Source organism: Trematomus bernacchii, unplaced genomic scaffold (assembly GCF_902827165.1).
Source record: "Trematomus bernacchii unplaced genomic scaffold, fTreBer1.1, whole genome shotgun sequence".
NCBI classification, from domain to species: Eukaryota; Metazoa; Chordata; class Actinopteri; order Perciformes; family Nototheniidae; genus Trematomus; species Trematomus bernacchii.
This window is the reverse complement of record NW_022987771.1, coordinates 2133907-2152129: the sequence shown is the minus strand read 5'-3', so window position 1 is coordinate 2152129 and position 18223 is coordinate 2133907. Positions and strand designations below refer to the sequence as shown.

General features: G+C 40.2%; 2 protein-coding genes across 3 annotated transcripts in view; one reads left to right on the top strand and one right to left on the bottom strand.

Moving 5' to 3' along the window:
- Nucleotides 1–1674, top strand: part of bin3 (bridging integrator 3) — a 28210-nt gene extending 26536 nt beyond the window's left edge. Inside the window, exon 10 of one of the 2 annotated variants that reach the window (XR_004557323.1) lies at nt 249–403. Coding sequence is in view for 1 of the 2 variants with exons in the window: in XM_034148561.1 (XP_034004452.1) it covers nt 249–395 (147 nt within the window). In the remaining variant the exon portion in view is untranslated. Of the gene's footprint in view, nt 1–248 lie in introns of both variants that reach the window. The other variant, XM_034148561.1, reaches the window with a different exon arrangement.
- A 68-nt stretch (nt 1675–1742) lies between these two features.
- acsl2 (acyl-CoA synthetase long chain family member 2) lies at nt 1743–18073 on the bottom strand. Its single transcript, XM_034148560.1, has 20 exons — nt 17988–18073; nt 12200–12438; nt 11747–11861; nt 10347–10411; nt 10163–10264; nt 8316–8415; nt 6810–6988; nt 6654–6686; nt 6413–6464; nt 6192–6265; nt 5844–5921; nt 5631–5765; nt 5115–5249; nt 4341–4509; nt 3671–3759; nt 3474–3590; nt 3036–3179; nt 2842–2943; nt 2690–2761; nt 1743–2594 (listed from the first exon to the last, which is right to left on the bottom strand). Exons 2-20 carry the CDS (start codon nt 12434–12436, stop codon nt 2454–2456), a joined length of 2139 nt encoding a protein of 712 aa, XP_034004451.1. The 5' UTR covers nt 12437–12438; nt 17988–18073; the 3' UTR covers nt 1743–2453.
- Nucleotides 18074–18223: the final 150 nt, after the last annotated feature.

Sequence of the window (18223 nt, the reverse complement as noted above, 5' to 3'; positions counted from 1 at the left end):
TGATATCTGTGGGCTCCCTCTTCTCCTCTCGAATCACTTCTCATTAGCGGGGTTGAAGAGGTATGAGACCGGCAGCTTCAGACTAGTGTAAGGAAAAGCAAGGTTACATCGTGTCAGTGGAGTTTGGATTTAAAATCACGGAGTTTTTCCTAAAGAGAAACGCACGTGGATTAAACCTGTCAAGACTATTCTTCCTGCCCTCACAGACTAAATCGTTATATTTTTTTCCCCCTCCTGCCCCCCCACAGGTTGTATACTTCACCGAAATGTACACGATCTTCAGCGATTTAACAGACCAGATCGACCAGGCAGGGCTGACAGACGAGCAGAGGGAGAGGGAGACGGAGGCCAAGCTCGGCGAGTTGAGAGCTCTGTCCATTGTCGCCGACGACTGAGGGAGGAAAGCCGAAAAGAACCGGGAAGGGCTCCTTTCATGCCTCTGTGAATGGACTTCACTCTTTTCAGGCTCCTTCGTGCAGTTCAAACGGACAGCAATGGCCTTAACCTGATTATCAGATTGTTTCCTTGCGGCCTCATCACCCCCCCTCCCCCGTTCCTCTTGCACTACACTCCCATGTTTCATCCTCTACAGCAGCTGAAATGCCACATTAACGAAGCCATCAGCCAACATGAGAAGCCAATATGTTGTTATATTTTAGTAAAGGAATCAAATGGTTCTCGTCAGAGCTAATTACCACGGTTACGCTTCATGCTTTCCGAGACGTCTAGGAGCATTTGTTTTTTAAAGCAGGAAATGAGCAAGGAAATGTTTTTTTTAATAGTCACATCTGCAATGTTACAACAATATGTGATGCGTTGTTTTTATTACCCAAGTTTGGAATGATCAACACTACAGACTGAATGTTATGTAAGTTACCGGCTAAAACAAATGTGTTTCGTTTTGTGCTGGTTGTCTCTTAGTTTAGCTCTGTGCCATGTTGTGTGGGGGCTTTTTATCGGGGGCTTTTTATCGGGGTCTACAGGATGATATTGGGAACATCACCTGTGCATTATGTGCCTACATCGTCCTGACTGTGGATGAAACTCAAGTGAAGTGAGGTTGTGCCTGTGCAGCGAGGTCGAAACAAAGGCTGGTGCTCCCTCTAGTGGACAACACTCATGACACCAATTATTTCCTTTAATTCACACCATCCTTTCTTTGTTTTATTGTTTGTGGTTCCGTTTTTGTTTGCAAAGAACCTCGTGCATTGTTGGCACCCGAGAGAAGTCTTTTCTCTGTACCGGGGTCAGAAGACAACGTTAACATTTGTTGTCTTTTAATTCGGACTAAATCATTGCACTCCTTTGTTTCCACCTTTATCAGGTTCTGCCTCAGTATGATAAATAATGGAGCTATGTGAAATGGATGGCTCCCATATCATGTTAGTGTTTTTTTTTTTGTTCAAAGGTGTCATACCAAGAAGTTGACTATTTATTATTTTAAAATAATTTTTTTCATTGACTGTCTTTTTTTCTGTTTGTATTAATGAAGGTTTTTCTAAATAATTCAGTTGTAGCTTTTCTAACATAACTAAGTGGATACTTTAACATTAGAGTGGGATTTAAAAATAGCTTTTTAAAATGTATTAATATGACAATCTGTTAAATATCTGTTTTTCAGCCATCATCTCAATGTACAGTCAATCATGAAATAAATTAACTGTATAAATCTTACTGTTGTTAAACCTTGATGTTTCCATATCTACTACAGGGTGTTCTTTAATATGAATAACACAAAACAGTCCGTTTCTAAGCTTGATTTATTTTCAGTTTAACTTCACTGGAATTAGTCAGTAGTGTCCTGTCAGCAAATGGCAATAAAAGCAGTATGTACAGTTCAGGTTTTATTTTTATTTTTGTACAAATAACTGCTGGTTAAAACCCCTTTTAGTGGTCTAACTGTAGGTGAATTCCACCCTCACACTAATTTATGAACATTTCCAGAACCTATTAAAAAAGAATACACAACCAGTTAATGCAAGATCTGAGTTACAAGTACCCAACGTGTCCCTTTAAGAAGTCCTTGCACGAGACCAGGAAAGTGTAAAATAAATGTCTAACTTAACGTCTCTGCAGTTTGATCTTAATTATTTCTGCGACTTATCTACAACTTAACAATAATGTATCTGTAAAATGTCTATAACTCTGAATTAGTGAACATGACAAACAGTGAGATTGGTATTTAGAAAAATAAGAAAAATGGTTTGGCCCCACTGTTACTTTCCATGTGAAGTTAATATACTATACATATGTGCAAGAGGTGGACGGAAGTTAAGACTTCTTTGAAGCAAAATACCAATATTCCAAAATATATACAAATGTATATTTTAAAATAAGGCACTGCTGGACGTATAGGATTTTAATTTCTTTCTCCCAGGTTCCTGTCTCACATGATTTCCCTTCTTGGACTCCAGGTACCCTTCTCTGTGTGTGTGAGTTACTGAGTGCATCCTTCAAACAGCTGTCTTGCTGTACATGTTTGTGAGTTGTTCCTGAAAGTATTTCCGGATGTCGATGCGTCTGCTTTTCATTGTCGGGGTGAGGAGGCCGTTGGAGACGCTGAACATCTCTGGGTGCAAGTAGAGGTCCTTCACCTGAAAGAAGAGAAAGGTAAGAAATACAATCCCAACAAAAGTCAGAACTTGGAGGATAGTAGCTTCCACATTTTAAACCAAAAACAAGGCCTTACTTGTTCGAAGGACTTCAGGCCTGCTTCCTTCCCCACAACCTTCATGTCCTCTAATACTGTGCTCGTTAAATCCTGTTGGAAAGCCAATAAATGTCAATTTTCTGGAATTCATATAATATTGTCAGATGGTTATGTAATGAAATAAGACGTACAGGATTCTGGCACAGCTCTTCATAGGATCCCACAAATCCTCGCTCTTTAGCCCAGTTGACAAACACCTCAGGGTCAGGAACAGCTATGCCTATGAGGTAAGACTGGACAAATACAATACACAAGAAATTAAAAATGAAACTTGTACAACAGCAAATGTTTTAGAATCTCCATCTGTGAGTTAAAAACCATTTACCTGTAAACTATCTCCGTGCACGAACACCTGAAGCACCGGAACACACCGCATGTAGACGTTTTCAATCTTCTCCGGAGCGATGTACTCGCCCTGAGACAACTTGAAGATGTGCTTCTTCCTGTCGATGATGCGTAGCGTCCCGTTCTGGCAGAGAGATAAATATTTAGCTTACTTACAGATTCAAGACTCAAGGCTTTTATTGTCATGTGTACATAGCTACAGTGTAGTAGTGCAAGAATAGTCTATATACAAGTAATTGGAATATTGATATATATATATATAAGTTGCAAACAGATGAATGTTATGGATGTTGTTTCAAAAGTTCAGGTGTTTAACAGTCTTCTGGCCTGTGGGATGAAACTGTCTCTGAGTGGTGGTTTTAGTCCTGATACTGCGGTATACAGATGGTGTTATCAGTCCTATTTGTGTCTGACTTACCGGAAGCCACTGTCCCACGTCCCCGCTGTGCAGCCAGCCGTCGCTGTCCAGCGCCTCAGCCGTCTTCTCTGGGTCCTTCAGGTAACCTCTGAACACACTGGGGCCACTGATGCAGATCTAACAGGACAGAACTGTGAGTGTGAGCAGGCATCAGACACTGTGGTCAAATGTTGTACTATAATGGAGTTTTATCTCACCTCTCCATCTCCGTTCTTAGCATAGTAATTCATATCAGGGATGTCCACCAGCTTCACCTTGGCACAGGGCAAGGGAGCGCCGACATGACCTGACAAACACACATGATGCAGAGGACAGGACTTACCACCACAGCCACAAAAACACAAGGAATTGTCAGGAGAAGACGTTATTGACACTAATGCAGGCTGTAATATCACTGATGTACTTTATATATGTAAATATAAAAAAACTGATATGCGATACCACGTTCAATTTACAGTCTTGTACAGTTTGGTGTAGTATTGTTATTACGCGATGCTACTTCAGTCACTATATTTTTGTCTATTTCGTAATTCTGGTACTTTTTCTTTTTAAAGATTTGCGCCACTAAAGCCTTTATGACAGTGTAGGAGGGGGGAGACATTCGAACCCGGGACCCCCACTCGGGGACTAAGCCCCAGTATGTGGGCTGCCATCTCTACCAAGTGAGCTACATAGCAGTCCTTCTGGTACTTTTTTATTTTTAAATGTACTATGCATATGTACTTATTTGATTTGAATATGGAGTGATTTCTATACTTATTGTATTTGCCTTTTTTATCTGCACTGTCCACTTTGATGTAACCACATATATTTCCCCGCAGTTGGAGGAATAATTTCTGATTTGTGAAGAGTCAGCTGGTGTTTTACCTGCGCTCCAGTCTCCGGGCATGGAGAACGTGCAGCCTGCGGTGCACTCTGTCTGGCCGTAACCCTCGAAGATGAGGCAGCCCATGGTGGCTCTGAGGAAGGACAGCACCGCGGGGCTGATGGGAGCCGAGGCCGTCAGGGCGAACCGCAGATTACCTCCCAAATTGGCCTGAAACACAAGCAAGTTTGTTTGTGTGAAGTGCAGATGCAATCATATTGTGGTAGCAGGTTAAATTCCATTTTAACAGCATTTTAAAACTAGACCATATTTTCCCATCGGCATGGATCATACTGAGCCAAAATCAATCCACAAGAGTCTGGGGGATTTTGGCATTGATTGCTGGAAGAGTTTTGCTTCTCTTGTTAAGTTTGGATACCATTTTTTGACTATTTGCCGAGTCTACATTTACAACTGCAGATCCTTGGATAAACAGAAAATATGTTATTAATGACTAAACACCAAATCTGTAGTAGTTGTTTTATTTAGTTTCCCCATGTTTCTTGATTGAGGTAGACCCCAAAAAATGACTGTGTTTTATAAGGGGTTATTATGGTATACACTCCAGATACCCAATGTTTTGAAAGAGTGGCTTGTTAATGATATGTCTCCGTAAAAACAACCTCTGCATTAAAAACAACATGTTTTTGGTTTGAGGGTTGATTTCTGAAGAGGCCGTTGGTCCTTTAGTTCTTTACTAGAGCAAGGGAATTGTTGAGAAATAAAAGGTGAAACATGATCCAGGTGGAAATACATGTGTGTTCCCAGCAACTGACCTGAATCCTGTTGAACACCAGCCGGTCCCACAGACTGTTGTTCCGCACCACCCCGCTGCTGAGCTCCGCCTGCTTCCTCCTCACGGCGTAGTGAAGCAAAGCCCGGCGCAGAGGGGACGTCACCGAGCCCAGGATCTTTAAGGTAAGAAACAACAGAAATAAGGTTTAAAATATTGGGTCCAAGGTCCACTGACACTTTACCTCAGCCACATCATAGACTCTATGCATTACATTAATGCACAGACAATATCTGTTTTATATTACTGCCGATTTTTATTCCATATTTTGTTCCTTTTTATTCCATTGTTATATATTTGACTATACTTTTTATTAATTTTTAAATTTTTTCTAGTTCTCTACCTGTGTTTTTTAATTCTGGTTTTACCTTTTTGTATGCACCACGACACCAAGTGAAATTCCTCGTACGTGTAAACCTACCTGGTAATAAACCTGTTAAACCTGAACAATGTGAGCCTTCTCATTGCTAGATAATGCAGTAAATGTCTATATTCTGACCTTGTCGTAGATGCGATTGAGGAGACGAGGCACAACAGGAAAGAAGGTCGGTTTGAGAGTTTTAATGTCGTCCATTAGCAGAGAGATGTCGCCTTGGTAGAATCCTACTCTGGCCCCGTGGCAGAACATAGAGACCTGCGACAGAAAATACACTCAGTTTAGTGTTTACCCACAAACACACACTACAAACAACCTGATAAGAGGATCAGCTACCTGAATCATCCGCTCAAACATGTGCGCAAGAGGCAGGTAAGAAATCGACACATCCTCTTGTCGGATCACAAACGAACCCTGAGAGAAAAACGAGAAATAAAGTGAGCAAAGCACAGGGGAGAGATTAGGTTCAGACAGCCTCACAAGCAATCAAGTTAGATGGCACAATCTTTATACCGGGGCAATTAGTTAAAGTACCTCGCAGCGACAGGGGCAATCAAACAGCCAATTAATCAAAACCATTAGACACAGCAGGGAGAGGGACAGTTTGGAGAGACAGAGACAAGCAGATGGGAAGTGATGTGAGGCTGTTCTCAATTAGACAAGGAGGTGGAAGTGTAGACAGACCTCCAGGATCTTAATGACAGAGGAAGTGTTGGAGGCGATGTTGCCGTGGGTGATCATGGCTCCCTTTGGCTTCCCTGGATAAATAAACAAGACATTATTGCAGTGCCCTGCGCAGCAAAAGGAAACTGCAGCAGTGCCATAAAGAGAGGTTGTTAGTGGGCACTGAAGGACGTTTTTTTTCGAATGAGAAGGATAATTACGTGTATGAAATCAGACAGTACCTGTGGTTCCACTGGTGAAGCAAACCACGGCCAGATCCTGAGGCTGGGGCGGCTGCAGCAATAAAATATGACAATATGAGAACAGGCTTCCTCCACAGTTTAAAGTCCTGTTTACAAGTGAGTGTTAATGATATCTTATGGGACAGGGGCAACGGTAAAGCTGTCATCCTGGCATTTAGAGGGGGTTTCGGCTATTTACTGGAACCAGTTTGATGTAGCAGCTGAGAGACCATGAACTCACCACAGGGTCTTTGAGGTTCTGCCTTCCCAGGTCCTAAGATGTGGACAGAGAGGGAGTTATTCATAACCATTTACATATCACCATTGATGACTTGATTAAAGGGGATTTAGTTAAATGAGTCTGCATTATAGGGATTTAGTACTTCCCCCTCCTCACCATGAGCTGCTCCAGTTTCAAAACCTCCACCTCGCAGTTCTTCGCCCTCTCCACAAACGCGTCGCTGAAATCGTTGAAGAGAACCAGGCAGGAGAGCTTCGGAGTCACGCCCGTCTCCTTGTTCTCCAACAACTCTGCGGCCTTCTCCTCCCGGTCGCAGATCACCAGAGAGATCTCCGCTAAAAACGCAACCCAAAACACACAGGAGGCCAACTTTATTGATCAATCCTTAGTGTCACAGCAGCAGAAGTACAAGCACCGGATGTTAAAACCACTGTTTACTAACTATTAACTATACATCTACTACAGAAATGAAGCATGAATACTACAAACACACACAACATCAATACAGTGAAGCGTGTTAACGTGTGACATTGTGAAGCAACAGTTCACCCTAAAGGGAAACAGTGTCTATTCAACTGCAGCTCTGACAGCAAGAGATGTAGACTTAATTCGCAGAAGAAGATGTTTCATTAAAAAAATATTAAAAGCTTAAATAATTCATGAACCCAGTGGATCCCACACTTTTAACACATTACCCTGTCAATGAGATGTTAGCAGTTACACTAAATATTATTTTTAAATGTTTACCAATGGAAATGATCTAATATATTAAGGGGACATACTGTTATGTTCATTCTCAGGATCACTGTTATATTATTCTTGTAGAACATGTTCACATATACAAATGTTCTCCATGTTCTTATACTATCTGTCTGAATATACTATCTGTCACCCTCTTTTTAATTCTTCTTTAAATCCCCTGCCTAAAATGAAACCCCAGTCTGCTCTGACTTGTCTGTGAGAAAGAAATGTAAAAAGCTGTGGGTGGAGATGACTCAGATGAGTATGACTTGTTGAATCCTATGTTTTCTGACTCAAGCAGCGCACACAAAAAAAAGGTGATGTATCATCTAATTTAACAGTGTATAAGTTGGTGTACAGCAAAGATACCCAGATCGTTTGAAAAAGTGAGTTGTTCATAACCCCTTTTACCCAAAAAGTGTGTAGAGCAAACACCTTCTTTCCTTCCCTCTGTGTGAATATGTGTGAATGTCAGTTTCCTTAAGCCTCTGAATGAATGTGTGAATGGTTGAATCCTGACTTGTATAACACTTTGAGGGATCGTAAAGACTGGGGAAGTGCAAAAATAAATAAAGCCCATTTACTATTAAATTAAGGTGAATTTGGCTGATTTTATTTTAGTAGGATTTCAAAAGCAGGACTTTTGCTTGTAATCAACCGTTTCACACTATTTTGACAAATATGATTACTTTTGTAAGAAGACTTCTTCCACTGCTATTTCTAAAAGGAGATTGAATTATCGCCTAGTTTCTCATTTAATTGTATAATCTGAAGACTCTCAGTTAAACCTATATTCTGTGTGACAGCTCACTGCATACTTTAATAAAGATCAATTTGATACATGAGGCTGACAATGTTCATATTTAGCTGTATATCTGAACATTTATTGTGTGTTATTTCTACATGCAGCTCTCCCCTCACCCAGGTTGAGAATGTGCACCATGGCCTCCAGGCCCAGCGTGTCGTACAGAGGGACCACGGCCATGGAGTAGGTGTAGCAGGCCAGCTCTGAGATGATCCACTTCCCCCAGCAGAGGGAGACAAAGCAGCACCGTTAGACTCACCCTTCACGCACCGCTGAGTGAGAGATCTGAACATCTGGGGATTTGTCCCGGTAATGTAGATCATAAAACATTTCATATTAACAAAACAAACAGAATTACAGTGGTGGTAATAACAGCACTCTGTGTGTAGACGGGTCTGATGAGAGGTTACGGGCTCTGATGGAGCAGAAAATTATTTTTCACTTTCAGTCTACACCGGAGAGAGAAACAAATGGCCCTGCCTGACGGATATATTAGAAAATGAGTTTGGGAGCAGACGCGCTCTAATGTTAGCTGCCCCGGAGACACACTTTCTCCAGCAGCTCTGCTCTCAATATGAAGAAAGCCAAACACACTTACACCGCAGAAAAAAACGAATCTTTAAAAAGATGAATAGAAGAAGTGTGAAGCTGGTGCGAGTTAAGAGTAGGAGCAAACCTCGGATTTATTTTTGAGAATACATTAAGTTCTCCCGAAGTGAAATACACATCTGCAGCAGTGATAATGTAGTATTTTCCCTTTTTTGACATACTAGTACTTGAGTATTTCCATTTTAATTTATACTTCCACTGCACTACATTTCAGAGGGAAATATTGCACTTTTTTGAGTCACTAATTATTTAGCACTCATAGTTACTAGATACTTTTTCAATGTGAAAACACATTGTATGCTAATATGATAAAGTACTGAACTACTAATTCACACAGTATTTTTACAATGATTTTAAATACAAGTGCAAAAATGCTCTTGAATGTATTTTTAACAATAAACACACAATGATACTATTGCATGATAATATATTAATATGAAAAGAGTTATTCCGCATAATGAACACTTACTTACACATAACGTACTTTTAATACTTTTAGTATATTTTCCTGGTAATAATTCAGTACTTCTTCTTGAGTAACATTTTTAATTCAAGAATACCATAGTATGTTTACTCAGTACTGTTTCCTCCGCTGCACATTTGAATTATCGGGCTGTTTAGAGGATCAGCAATCTTGATTAAAGGCAAAGCACCATCCGTGTTATAAAAGTTATCCAATCGATTCTAACGCTCACAGCAGAACAAACAGAAAAACAGAACCAGCGGTGCGACTGTAACATTCATCCGTTTGCAACTTATATATATCAATATTCCAATTAATTGTATATAGACTAGTATGCACTATTTCTATTATATTCTATTTTATTTACTTGCACTATTATCTGTTTTATTGTGTTGCACTGTTGGCACCAGCCACATTTTTTTTTTTACGCTGCTATGGATAATCTTGCAATAAATGCACATTCTATGGACAATCTTGCACCAAATATACAAAATACAAATATAGAAAATACAAATATATAAAAAAACAAATATACAAAATAACGGTCACTTCAATATCAATATATTGAAGTGACCGTTATTTTGTATATGTTGATTGTTGTGTTTTTTTTATCTTAATGTGTGCATATGTGTAAATGTGTCTGTTGATTGTGTATATAGGATATACATATTTATACATATCTGTATATTGTATAATTGTATTTTTGTATTCGGGATTGTTGGAAACGTCATTTCGATCTCTCTGTTACACACAAACTGAAAGATTGGCATTAAAGTTGACTTTGACTTTTTTGACTTTGACTTGGAGGAGCCTGTGACCTAAGATTGTCATTGTCATAACTACACTGTAGCTATGTACACATGACAATAAAAGCCTTGAAACTTATCCTACCTCCGGTCTGTTCTGTGCAAATATCCCCACAAACTGCTCCGGGTTGGGCTGGCAGCCTTTGGCCAGCAGCCCGGAGCCCAGCACCTGCGCCCGCTGCGCCACCTGCAGGAGAGGAGACGTTTATCAACAGGCAGGAAGAGAAACGTCACACAGAAGAGATGTAAATATTAAAAACATGTCCGACCTCAGAATAGGAGATCCACTCGTAGGGCTGCCCCGGCTTTCTGAAGCCAAGACACGGGCCATCTCCTGCAGGACACCAGAGACACATGTGTCACGTCAGTTAAACATATGCAATATTTAAAGTGTAGCGTCTGTGAAACGGTTAAAGTTTTTCTGTGGTCTACCGATTCAATAAAGTCAGACTGAAGCATCCTTTGTGCTCCAGTCAATCCTCTCAGTAAATACAGAGCTGAATCCCAGATCAAATGCACGCTAAAGGCTCTTTGAGCATGTTTTCTCTCACTGATTGTGCTGTTATGTAAAATGTTTGTTTTGTATGCATTGTGTCTTGATATGTGTCTATGTTGATGATACACATGGAGCTGCTGTGATGCAAGTCAAATTTCAGACTTGATCTGACCATTAAAAGTATTATCGTATCGTACCACGGTCAGTGGTTTGATTCCCAGCCCCTGCAAGTGTCCTTGGGCAATCTTTTTTGACCCCAAGTTGCTCCCGTTGGCCAACAGTGTGAGAGTGTGTGTGAAATGTTGTTTCCCTGAGCAGGTGGCACCTTGTGTGTCAGCCTCTGCCTCTGTGTGAGTGTGTGAGAGAGAGGGAAAGCTGGCTTGTATGTGTAAAAGCACTTTGAGGAGTTGCAGAGACTGAAGAAGCATTATATATTAAATAGTTAATTTACTATTTGAAATGAAGTGGAAAATACTTAAATACAACTATTTACCATGTTCCAGTGGAATTATATTGGGATGTATAACTGTAGCCCCATAATTACTATATTTAAATTGTGCAAAACGTACTTATTTAAAATGATGGCACTCTGCAATATCCTGACGTTAGTATTGTCTGTACACTGTACATTTAAAGTTATATTCCTATTTATCTAATTCATAATATGCAGCATTTAAACACTTCATCTTAGACCCCATTTTTAGTACTGCTATTATTTACACTAGTGTATTTGTATTGTATGTATGTTGTAATATACATATTTGTACACGTTTAATACTACAAGTTCTCTGTGTTTGTATTTATTCTTATACTAAAATGGAATAACTGAAAAGTAACCCAATTTTCCCCTAGGTTAAAAAAAGATGTATGATTCCAATTACTAAGAGTCGATTATATAAGTGATAAAAAGCTAATATTAAGAAATCGTTGATGATACTGTATATCAATAAATTGCTTTTAGTTGTCCATTTTAGAAATTAAAAAGCGCATCAACGCTTGTCTCCACTGACAGAAAACTGTTATCCCTATACTGAAGTTAAGCAAGACCTCCACGGTGAGGACGTCTGAGGTTTTCAAAGAACAACAGAAATGTTGTCAAGGTTAGTAATCCCTTTCTTTAAATAATGACACTATAGCATGTAGGGTAAACTCATGTGTTGTGAGTGTGCCAACCTGCGATCCTCACGCCTCTCTGGAACATGTCGAAGGCCGTCCTGGTGTCATCGTAGTAAAACTCCAACAGCGTGTCATCTTTCAGAAGAGCGGAGCGCCTGCAGCTGGGATCTCCCTGCAACAAACACACACATTAAACACCTCAACACTCTTTGCATCATGATGAAGGCCATTTACACACATCTGCCACTGACACTTTACCTCAGCCACATCGCAGACTCTATGCATTACATTAATGCACACAATGTTGTATATTTTATTCCATTTCAATGTAAATACTGCTTTATTTTAATTTTGTTATGTTACTATAGTGTTCTTAAAATAGTTCTCTATCTGTGTACTTTTATGTATGTACCACGACACCAAGTCAAATTCCTCGTACGTGTCAACCTACCTGGTAATAAACCCGTTTCTGATTTCTGATTCTAAACATCACAACTATGGTCCACTCACATTGATGGCCACAGACTGGGCCTGCAGGTCACAGGGGGGACGCATGGGGCGAGGACGGGTCACCAGCCAGTACGCTGTGATGGAGGCCAGAGCCCCCAGACCCCCCAGACCCAGCAGAGAGGACTGGGACAGAGAGGACCGGGGGAAAGACGGCAGGAGGCTCCAGAAGTCCTCCGAATCAGAGCCTTTGAGACCAGCGCTGGGGCGAAGTGACCGTAACCACTCCTGGAAATGCATAGCTGAGCGAGGGGGACAGAGAGAAGGAAACAGTGAAACACGAGGAAATGATACATCTCAAACTTTCATTGTGTTGCAATTTGAAAAACGCAGCGTCCCCTGCAGAAGGATGCAAATAGTAGATAGAGTCAGACAGAAATACCCATATTGTCCCTTCAACCATGGACGTGTAGTTATTTTATTTTTATTTTATTAATGTTTTTTTTTTTATTATCATCCTTGATTTTATCTGCAAAAAATTACTTATATGTTTTTTATATTACTTATATCATATTTGTATGTCTTTTGCTGTAATGCACTTTGGAACTTTGTTGATCAGTAATAGCAGGACTTAGGGCTGTGCAATTAATCGTATTTTAATCGCAATTACGATTTTGGCCTGCCACAATTACGAAAACAACATAATCGAAAAAAACAATTATTTTGCTTTGCTAGGTTGTGACAGTGCAACATATTTGATCTAATTAATTTTAGTCTCATTTATTTGTATTTATCATATTTATATATGTTTAGTAGCTTGGGGAAGTGCGCTCCAAAATATTTGTTGATCTTGTTTATTGGTATTTATTATTTTGATATTATTTATTTAAATGTATCATTTATTTTTGTATTGGTTTTTCAGTTGAATTATACGTTCAGGGTAATCAACAGTTAGAAAGATACTGTTCAAATTATTATTTGTATTTGTTTTAAAGTTCAATAAATGGATTTTTTCAAAGTCAATGAATAATCGTATTTAATAATCGTGATATCAATTATTGACCCAAATAATCGCGATTATGATTTTTGCCATAATCGCACAGCCCTAACTGATAGTGATAGATACTTATATCCAAGACAAATGATTATATATTCAATTACAATATTTATAATTTCAGCACTACTGTTATCAGTATTTAAATACATTTACCAGTACATTTCTTCGTATGCCAAGAAGCAGCAGTTCAATGTATTTGTACCAAGAGAGTTGTAAGATATTTAACCTAAAATGTTTCAATTGTAAATTCAAGGTTTTTTTTCCCCACACATTCTAATTTCTTGTAAAAAAGCAACATGTGGCTACATTACCCACACTGCAATTTACCAAAAGTACATAACGCAATTCGCTCACAGTGCGATTGGATGTTCTGATGTGTTAAATTATGAATGGCTATTTAAAACTAAAACGCAGGTAACTCAGGTCTGGTGATCTCACTTGACTAAAATGACATCAACTCGGTCGATGTATTATATTTTGTGCAGCTTAGTCTGGAACCACAACATATTCTGTACCACCCTCTTTCCCACAAATACAGCAATACTCTCCAAGACCTGTAACACACACTTTGGTATGTCAAATCAGTGGAGTTCACTTCAATCACTTCCCATATCCAGCACAGTAAGATATTTTACTACAGTACAATCTAACTTGCAACAAGAGCGAAGACAAAAACAGCATTCCTCCTCTGAAGCCCTTTAACAGCAGTCTGAGAGCAGAGTGGTTAACAGGCTGAGCCACGCTGGGCCACAGGCTTGGCACCGCTCTGAGAGGAGAAGAAAAGCTCTGAAAAGAGGGTGTTGGTGGAGAGACATCAGGAAGTAATGTTGATTGGCCTAAACAGAAACAGGCGCCGAGGTTACTCTCAGTCATGTTGTGCCACTCTTTCATTCACCAGGGAGGAGATAGAGAGAGTCGGGGTGCGTACAGTAGCGAGGGGCTGCTGGTGAGATGGGGTGAGGGGGAGGACCCTGATCCCCTGCCAGAAACCTCACTGTTCACATCAGAACTGAATTAAAGAGTGGAAAGGCAACTTTAGAACGATGCCTCGCCTCAAAACAAACTCCAACAGCGTTCCCCAAAACAGAAACTAAAAGAACGGTACTTAAACTGCTCATTCCCCCCCAACAAACTCCACCTCACTGAGTAAATCTCTGCTCTTTCCCACATCCCTGAACACCACTCAACCTCTCACCGACTTTCTCCCCCAGTGCCCAAACAGGGAGGGAAAAGGGATAGAGTGATATCCCCCCCCCCCTCACCCCTTCTCTTCAGCGCAGCTTTCCTTCCCTACACGGGGCAAAGTGATGCCACACTCGTCCCAGAAGGATTCATAATCTACTTTAAGCATCAATTTAGCTGGATTATAACAGTTTAGTTGCCACTTTACACCTGCTGGAGCGACCCAGCAGCTGGTGAGCCCCTTGAGTCCTTTCACGAGGTAAATAAATGGGAAACAAAAAGGGCTTTATGAAATGTGACATATCCAAAACAAATGACAGTCCGCTGGGAGGAGAGCTTCCTGTAGCCCCTTTCTGTCACCATCGCTCTCCTCCCTCACTCCCATTCATACGGGCTATTGTCGAGGCCCAGACAGGGACCATTGTGCTGCCAGCTTTTACTCCCTGGAAGACATGACACAAAAGAAACGGCGCACAAATGTGAAAATAAACTGAAAGACTACAAATGCACCTTCTCAGGCTGTGCCAGTCCCTGCCTGGCCGAGGGAGAAAACCCTGAACGTTTTAGTGGTTCACACCTGAATTTACATTCGAGGGCGGACTGCACAGCAAACATGACGTTATGCGGACCGCTGTCTCAACAATGATAATGCAAGAAAAGTATGTTTTCGGCAAAGGGTGTTTGACGTAACAAAATGGGTTTAAAAAAGGGAAATAAAGTGACTTCCTGCCATAAAGTGCATATAAAATAGCAGGTTCACAGAGGGACGCCATGTAACAAAGAGCCTGAGGCAGTTTGTATGTATGTGCACATTCAGCTGACAAGCAGACACAGCTGCAGTTCACTGTGCGGCAGAATATGAGACAAAGACAGAAACCAAAACTGGTTTCAAGACAGATCTGGCATGTAATCAATACTAAATACAACATTAATGACTTCAACTGTCAAACGTAGTTTCTATGCCACAAAAATAATTATATGGAATAGAACCCAATGATTCCCACATAAAGGAGGGAACTATCAAAAGTAAAGATGAAAAACTGCTAACACTAAAAATGGCAGATTATTGAAGGGTTTACAATGTAATTAAAAAAAGTATTAATAGTTCAAAAACTATCTTCAGGGATTTGATGTAGAATTTGAAAGTTGGTGTAGAGTAGCTGTAAGGAGACATTTTTCCAAGGTTTAATTATTGTAAATCATAAGATAAGAACTGTGTTGGGAGAAGTACTCAGATCCTTGACTTGAGTAAAAGTACAAATATTATGGTCTTAAAAAGTACAAAGGTATTAGCATCAAAATATACTTAAAGTAAAAAAAAAAGTACTCATTCTGCACAATTATTGCATTATTTCAGAATAATATAAATTACAGAAGTATCAGCTAAATGTATGCAAACATGTTGTTATGCAGAACGGATCTTTTCACAGTATTATATTATTATTGCTTTGCTATATATTATCCCGTTTTTATACATGTAAGATCCTTCTTGTATTGTAGTTTGTTAATGTGGACGAAATGTAGATGCTAAAAATACTGTGTAGATTAGTAGTACAGTACTGCATTATACCATATCAGCATATCGTGTGTTTTATATGCACAAAGTAACTGTGAGTGTTCAAGTAAATGTAGTGGATTAAAAGGTAGGAAATTCGCCTCTGAAATGTAGTGGAGTAGAAGTTTAAGGTATAGAAATGGAAATAATCAAGTAAAGTACAAATATGTAAAAAAAGGTACAATACTTGAGCACATGATGCCCACCTTGTTAAGAAGAATACATTTGTTCAGCAATGTGTCTGGGCTCATATAAAAGGCAGCTATTAAAAAGAGTAGAGAGGTTGACACCTTTTCTTAAAACTCTTATATAAATCTCTAGCAGCCAGTCTGTTTGAGTTTTAAATTATATTGATGTTTGGGTTAAGCCTGAGTGCATTAAACAAGGCTCAAATATGCATGTCTTTCCTAACAAGTAACTGATAATGACATTGCTCTTTCAATATTAACGTGTGTTTTCCTGTTAAATAAAGAGGAAAAGTAGTTGGATTTAAGTCCCTTTTTACAAATACAAAACAAACAGACACTTGAAAAGGTCCCTGTATTATTGGGCTGTGCACAGTGGCCCACAGAGCTTCTGCAGTGATGAGGGTGATGCTGGGGAATGCTGCCCCCTGACCCAGAAAACTACAGGAGGTGACATAAAAGGGGGGTTATGGGAGAGAAAGAGGGGACAGCATTTTGTTACCCCACCACAGCAATGAACTCTGCACACTTTCCATGTGCCATGTGAAGTAAATGGTCCGATGGAGGGGAGGAGAGGAGAGGAGAGGAGAGGGGGGGGGGGGGGACACGTGAGGCTGGGGGAGACCATGGAGAAAGAATGAAACACACCGGTGTTTTCCGGCTGAAATGAAGCATGAAGAACACAGACACACACACACACACACACACACTTTCATAATGAAGGTTTTCTAGTCGAGGGGTAAAGGAGGAGCATCCCGCACGTACAGAACACCTTCGCTTTCTAAAAGATGCTGATGAGGCTCCCATGGTCTCAGATTCACTTGAAACCAATCAGATCTCTCACACAAAGCTACATTTGTGCATTTTTCCCCCTACAGACTGAAGTCTCATGTAACCAAGCAGCAGAGGTCCAGACACCACTATGGAGGGGTCTTCTTCAACGTTTAGCCTCCTGGCTGGCTCCACACCCCGAAGTCACTTATGGAACAGAGAGTGTGATTGTCCATTCACTCAGACACACTAACCTCAGCTACCATACTGTAGCCTACACACTATATCTGTCACACTGAAGAGAGGATGACAGGAAGCTGGCATCTGATCGTGGGGACAACTGCAAACATGGTGCATGCTGCAGAATATGTATTTGCAGGGGAAGAAAGACACAATACTCGTGAAAAACACAAACAAAAAGGTGTTTGAGGGACTAAGGTATGCAGTGAAGATTGTAAAACACTCAGACAAATGTGTGATAGTGGTTATACATTGATCCGACATAAATAGGAGTTTGATTTGAAGAAGTATGTTAGAAAACAATCCAGGCCTGACATTCTTCCAAACTATAGTCATCGCTTAGCTTGGATCAGGGACAAAATACCAAAGCACTGTGCACATAAGGTGACAGTTAGCCCCGCAACAAGTGGACAACAAGTGTGATTTTTAAAGAAACACACTGCACCATGAAGTAATGCAATAATACAAATATTGGAGTAAGGGAAAAGCACCATATCGTCAAAAGTTAAAACTTCCATTGAGCACATCGCACCAAAAGTCTCATAGAGGATGCATCATCGTTAAAAATAACTTCATCCCATGTGATTTTATTGCATCACCATTATGAAATGTCGCTGTATTTTTCCACTGGATAATTTAAAGGCACATTTCTATAAACTCCATGCAACAGGTTGATTTTCTGCACAGAGCTGCGGACTGCAGACTCTCAGCTCGGCAGTCTGGACTCTAGGCGGGCTGCAGACAAACTTTTCTTATTTTTAGATCGGAATCTGAGACTTCTCGGTTTAGTTATGTATCTGTATCGAGCTGAAAACTACTGCAAACAAACTAATAAACAACGAAAGACCAAATGAAACGTACCTCGGTAACTCTGAATGCAAGGCCTCCAATTGTTCCTTTGATTGTCCTACCACTTCAACTTCTGATGCATCGAAAAGTGCTCACATGGCAAGTTAGAGACAACATGTCGCTGTTTTCGGTCAGAGCCTTCAAAATAAAACCTCGACTGATGGAAGCAGTGTGCGGATGCTCGTTAAATTCGATAAATTAGGCTTAAAACGTACATCCAGGCATATCTTTAGACTATTTGTACTGTT